At 43.0% G+C, this 6,843-nt stretch overlaps 1 protein-coding gene across 1 annotated transcript; it reads left to right on the top strand.

The window, feature by feature from the left end:
- Nucleotides 1–3,791: 3,791 nt before the first annotated feature.
- Nucleotides 3,792–5,049, top strand: LOC143210819 (uncharacterized). The gene is made up of 2 exons (XM_076428023.1): nucleotides 3,792–4,764; nucleotides 4,976–5,049. The coding sequence occupies exons 1-2, from the start codon at nucleotides 3,792–3,794 to the stop codon at nucleotides 5,047–5,049; spliced, it is 1,047 nt and encodes a 348-aa protein (XP_076284138.1).
- Nucleotides 5,050–6,843: the final 1,794 nt, after the last annotated feature.

Here is a 6,843-nt window from a genome sequence, read left to right as displayed (position 1 = left end):
CGTCCCAATGCACGTAATCGATTGGATGGTCGGTCACGCGCATAGAAGTTGGAAGTTCAATCCCTCTCCCACTTCTCGACGAAAACAATGGTCCTATAATTTTCTTATACTTGTAACCTTTGTTTCCCTTTAGCTGATTCCCGCGTCGATGTGCTTGCATAAGATTGAGAATTCTTTTGTACACGTTCTTATCATCCTCGGTGTACAGCCGCTCGTCGGGTATTTTATTGAATATCAATTCGTAAAGCCCGTGAGTCCCCTCGTACCTTACTCCGTTAACGATGATATCGTCGTTGCTGTTCACATCGAATGTGGAATTTCCCAGCATCAGTTTATCATCGTGCAAATATACCCCGTACACGTTGTCGGAATTTGTCGTTGGACCGGTAAAAAATTTTTTTAAATACTCGCGCGCCAACGGTCCTAAATTCTCGGATAGATGTTGATTTTCCTCTTGATGAGTTTCAGGATTTTCAAAAATATCACGCATCGAAGATTCCAAAGATGCCTTGTTCGTCGGCTCCATCTCGTCGTCGTCGTCGTCGTCATTGTCGTCGTCATTGTCATCGTCATTAACCCTCATTTTTTTTATAGAGGACGAGGTCGGCGGTACTCCAACATCTGAGAATCTTCTTTTTTTTCGTGAGGGTGGAGGGGAGGGTGGTGGCGTTTCCTTGATATCTGAGAACACGTTGTCGTTCGGCTCGACAGTAGCCGTATTTTGAACTAGCTGTTTCAACGGTTCAACGATCGGTCGTAAATTCGTTTGCAAATTCTCCTCGGTCGCCATTTTCCCAACTTTCAACGCCAAATACTTTTTACGTATGGTATCGCTGGTCTTCGCTATTTCGTTTGCAATCGAAACTCGCAGCTTCTCCTTCTTTTCCTTTTGAGCGGGCATATTGCTTGGAAGCGTAAGAGAGAGATTTACAGCCACGATACAACACCGACAACCCTTACCGAGCAACTGTGCTCATTACAGTACGACAAACTCGTTAAATCCACGTCTGTAACGACCGCGATTCGCGGGACTATCTTTATCGATTACGAGAAATCCATACTTCCTTCGCCAACAATTCACACATAACACGCTAAACGTCTCGAACGACATATCGGTATTTACGTGATCCTGATGAATGTGACGCAAGTTCATGGTATCCTGTTTGAACAGAATCAACAGATTGGCATTGTCGCGAATTAAATGTTTAGGTATTCTCGCGTACGACTGACCCAGGTAGAAGCAATCGACGTGCGAATGTCTACCCATCGCGAAATACTCTCTCATGATATCCTGCTCGTCACACGCCACGTCGTCGAAGATGAATATCGAATCGGGTCGTGCCTCTGCGGGAGGGATTACGTCGGCATTGTCCGAGATCGCAAAGTAGCCTACATCCTCCCCCACGGATGAGAACAGTTTGCTCAAGTATTGATATTTTGACTGGCCCAGCGATTTTGAGTACACATAAACGTTTGCGAATCGTAGTCCGTTCTCGCTTTCCAGCAGGCTAATCATAACGTTCATTTTACCGCACCCCGATGGGCCGCTTATGACGCATCGTACATTGCATGGTAACAACGATCCATGTTTACGCATCGTCTCGTCACAATCGTCGAACGCGCGACACGTTGGAACACGAATATCCAAAGATTGTCTTACAAAACGCATGATCTGATTGACTCGATGAGAGAGGGGGAATAGTATTTATACGAGAGCTCGAACATCATCGGTATCAGTCACCCCCCACCCCCTCCAAACGTGAGGAAGTTCTTTTCTTTTAAAAAAAGAGAGAGCAGAAAAAATAGCTTATGCGCACGAATCGTTGTTCACGACGACGTCTCGGTCCACATACGGGTAAGGGGTTTTTAAACAGAGCTATAAACGCATTACCGTTCGAATTGCATATACCCGGTTATCAATTCTGCGGTCCTGGTACGAAACTGACCGCGCGATTAGCTCGTGGGGATCGAGGAATCAATCCGTTGGATGCGGCCTGTCGCGAGCACGATATAGCGTATTCGCAGTACAAGGATCTTGAAAATCGTCACGCGGCCGATCACGTTTTGGCGAATCGAGCGCTGCATCGAGTAACGTCTGGAGACGCAACGTTGGGGGAAAAGGTGTCTGCAGCTACAGTGTTGGCAGCCATGAAAGCTAAAACGAAATTGGGCATGGGTTTGACAAAGAAAAAAGGTGAAAAGACAAGAAAAACGACAAAACGAATTCTCCCGATCGCCAAACGCGGTGGTTTTCTGCCGTTGTTGTTGCCCGCTTTGTCAGCTATAGGAGCATTGACGGGTGGCGCCGCGGGAGTATTCAAAGCTATAAACAATGCAAAAGCTGCGAAGAAACAATTGCAAGAAGCGGAGCGACACAATCGAGCCATGGAGGGTCGTGGGTTACGTCTCGCACCGTATAAGCATGGAAAAGGCTTGAAGGAGAGGAAGAAGAAAAAAAAACAACGAAGAAAGACAACACGACGACAGACATTGAATTGATGGCCATCTGTAAAGGATTACCATACTTTCGCGGAGTTTTTATGCGTAACGATTTGCCGCTGCGTGCGTGGGTAAATGAGCGAGGTATAGTCAATCTAGATAATAGTTGTGGGCCGGGAACGCACTGGGTCGCCTATATAAAACACGGCTCGCGTGTCAAATATTTTGATAGTTTTGGAAATCTTCGACCACCGATCGAGTTGATTCGCTATTTCGGTGCGAGCGCGACGATATTATATAACCACGAACGTTTTCAAAATTATAACGAAAGCGTGTGTGGGCAATTGTGTGTTAAGTTTCTCCGAGAATAAATTCTCTGGAAAGAGTCTCTCTCTCTCTCTCTCTCTCTCTCTCTCTGCACGATGCATGCGAAAAAGTCATTTACGTTCACGTTGTCGGGAAGAAGCAGCGTGCTGTCGTCCAAGCACTTTCCGCCCATAGATCTGAGCAATGGCGAATACGAGCTGGGATTGCTCGATTTGCAAACTTATTACACGATACCGAACAACAGCGCCAACATTGGAAATAATCGATTCTACTTCGGCGAAAAAGATGAAGAGATCGTCATACCCGACGGTTCATACGAATTGGAAGCGATAAACGCATACTTGAAACGTGAAATATGCGCACGATATCCCCCAAAAAATGTCGATGAGTCGTCCACCACCTCTGATATCGAATATCCGCTGGTCTTACGAGCGAACACCAACACCATGAAAAGTGAAATTATAAGCAAGTATCAAATAAACTTTGCAAAGCATTGCAACGTGGGCTCTATCCTAGGATTTTCCATGGATCGTGTTTTACCACCGAACGCGTGGTATACGTCGAATGTGCCTGTGAATATCATCAGCGTGAATATCGTACGAGTAGAATCCAACATAACCACCGGATCGTACGACAACGGTAAACTCGTTCACACGATACATGAATTCACGCCTCAGGTATCGCCAGGGTATAAATTGTTGGAAACGCCGGCGTGAGTCATTTACCTTCCGATCGTTGCACGAGTAATTGACGATTTAACGATTCGCATAGTTGATCAATCCGGACGTTTGATTGATTTTCGAGGTGAAGAAATCACGGTGCGACTACATGCGCGACGAATCAATGCTAATTCATACCAATACAACATTCCATACGTTGAACAACAGCGCCTGCAGCAACAACAGCAAGAAACTAACCGCTGAGAAAAACGTAAAGTCATCGATTCGCAAGAAATTAACCGTGGAAAACGCCAAGTATCTACGATCTTTGGGATTTATTGTAAAAAAGTGAGAGGGGAAAAAATCATGTTTGACGACATTTTGAACATCTCCGAAGCACCGATCTTCGACAATCGCATAACGAAGATTGAGCTGCACACGTACAATCCGTATGCTAACACAACGTTCGAGAACAGCGACGAGATAAGGATACCCATTCAGCAACAAGACCTGTACACGCTCCCATGTAAAAGTTTCCTATACGTTGAGGGAAAACTTAGTTTACCGAGAAAACTCGAATTACCGACTGGATCAGGAGGAGAATCCAGCATCGATACGGCAACTCTTGAGAACAATGCCGTTGCGTTTATGTTTGAGGAAATACGCTACGAATTGAACGGTGTAGAAATCGATCGATCCAGAAATCCCGGTGCGACGACAACTCTGAAGAATTACGTGTGTCTGTCCAGAACGAGAAGCGGCGCATTGTCCAACGCTGGCTGGCTGTATGGTGATGGTAGACAGAAACAGGCTGCAACGGCCACGGCCGCCATACATTTCAACTTTTGTGTACCTATGAACATTTTATTAGGCTTCTGTGAAGATTACAAACGTGTTGTGATAAATGCTCGACACGAATTGATTTTGATTCGCTCGCGTACCGACGTGAACGCATTGTACAGTCCTTCCAACAACGCGAAACCTATTCTGGATCTGTACAAAATTCAATGGCGAATGCCACATGTTGCATTGGATGAAATACATAAGCTATCCATGTTACATATTTTAGACAGCGACAGATCGATCGGCATGAGCTTTCGATCGTGGGATCTGTACGAATATCCTCTACTACAGACGACTACGAAGCGTACATGGGCGATAAAAACAGCTCTGCAAATGGAAAAACCGCGATACGTGATATTCGCCTTGCAAACCGATCGAAAGAATAACTTGAAGAAAACAGCTACGCGATTCGATCATTGCGCATTGACAAATATTCGTATTTACTTGAACTCGGAAACATATCCGTACGATGATTTAAATATCGATTTTGAGAAAGGTAAATATGCGTTGCTCTACGACATGTATGCAAAATTCCAAGAATCATACTATGGAAACGGTGAAGCGCTACTCAACACCATGGATTTCCTGCGATACGGTCCACTCGTCGTTCTCGATTGTTCTCGACAAAATGAAGCGCTAAAAAATGTTACGGTCGACGTGCGAATCGAATTCGAATGTCGAACCGATGTCTCCCCCATCGACAACAGCCTACTGCTTAATGATACACGACCGCATCGTGGAGTACAATCCATTGACGAACATTGTTCGAAAAATTACTTAAACCGCTCTCTTATACCGATAAAAATATTTATCATTTCTCTACTTTAATTGTATTTTTATTCTATAGGAATTGTAAAAGAAGGAACTTGTAATATAATAAAATACAAAAGAGATATTCTCGAATAACTTTATTTTTAAAATACCTTCTCGAAAAATTTTCACATACACATCCACACATACATACATACATACATACACACAATTAAACTAATAATATTACCCCCTCTCCATTGACATGTTTACATTAGCGGTATTATAAATTGCTCGCTGCAGTCGCCGTATGAAGTAATAGCATAAAAAACGTCGACGATCACGGTCGCTATACGAAGTTACATCGCTGGTGTGTTTTTATCATCCGACCAGTCAACTTCGCGCATTCCCCCTCTTTTTCAACGGTAAGTACAATAAAAAATTAATAAATTACGTAAAATCTAGTGAAAAAACTTTCTTTATTTAGATGGATCGAATCACTCAAATCATTGACATGGACGGTTTCATTGTGGAAAAAAATTTATATGCAAAGAATTAGCTATGATCGATGTTTGTCACGACGGCTCGTTCGAACTCTCCGAATTTCGCTTGGGGAAGAACTTTCATTGTTTATCCAACGCCGACAGAAAGTCTGCATGGTATGTCAGCAATTTCATACACGGGATTCCATTTAAAGATTTCGGTTATGAAAAATATCAACAGCACGATATATTCGATGTAATTCAAAATTTTGTGTGCGATTACGCGAATCCTGTCGTAGCGTACAAAGGTGGATGTTTCGAGAGAGACATCCTTCGAAAAATGAAAATAAACTCGATAAATTTGGAAGATTTCAACTGTCCGAAATACGATGTACTAGTTCACGATCCCGTGTATGAAATTGCTGATGACGAACCGTGTCGACTTCACTGTTGGCAACCGACAAAAAACGTCACATACCATTGCAGTCTGCGCGAAGTGCGAACATTTCGAGCATGGGTTAACAATTATAAAAACACGTAAGACGTTCATTGAACTCCGTTCAAATGAATGTTTTACGATAGCTGGATGGCGATGACAGACATAAACAGTCTTGCATGACGTAGATAAGGAGACGTGAAAACATAAACACGTTCGGACACGTTCCCAGGGATCACCCCCCCTCCCCCTCACCAGGCTTATGCAATACCAGGAAACTGGTCTTGAATGCAATACCTGGAAACTGCCCCCCCCCTCCCCCATCTTTCAAGATATGGGCTGTATTGCCCCCCCTCTCCCCCAAAAACATGATGCAATAATTCCATTAAAAATATGTCGTAATATACACTCCCGGACAAAAAGATAGCACATCGTCTATTTTTTCTCATTTGGTAGAATAAACCGAAGAAAATTAGTATTTTAATATGTCAACATATTCTGACATGCCTCTATATGTAATGTACTGAATATCATCGACAATATTTACTTCAACAGAACTCTAGAAATGAAAACGTAAATATTGTGGTTCGCAAGTGGGACAAAATTATATCACGTGTAGTAAATCTACGCTTTCCAGTTACACCGAAGCTCGCGAATTGCGAACAACAACCTCGGAACATAGTTAATAAAGTCCGCGATATTACCTCGTGTTGTATATTTGTTTAAAAAAGGCGAAATATTATGAAAAATGGATCGCGGAAAGAGATTGAACGCGTGTGAGATTCACACTATATTAAAATTGGAAGAAGAACAATATATTCAAAATAGCAAAAATTATGAATAGAAGTCGAAAAGTAATAATGAATTTCTTGAAAGATCCGGAAAACTATGGTAAAAAGAAGAGTTC

The sequence above is a fragment of the Lasioglossum baleicum genome, chromosome 1 (genome assembly GCF_051020765.1).
Source record: "Lasioglossum baleicum chromosome 1, iyLasBale1, whole genome shotgun sequence".
In the NCBI taxonomy this organism is placed as follows: domain Eukaryota; kingdom Metazoa; phylum Arthropoda; class Insecta; order Hymenoptera; family Halictidae; genus Lasioglossum; species Lasioglossum baleicum.
This window is presented reverse-complemented; position numbering and strand designations above follow the sequence as displayed.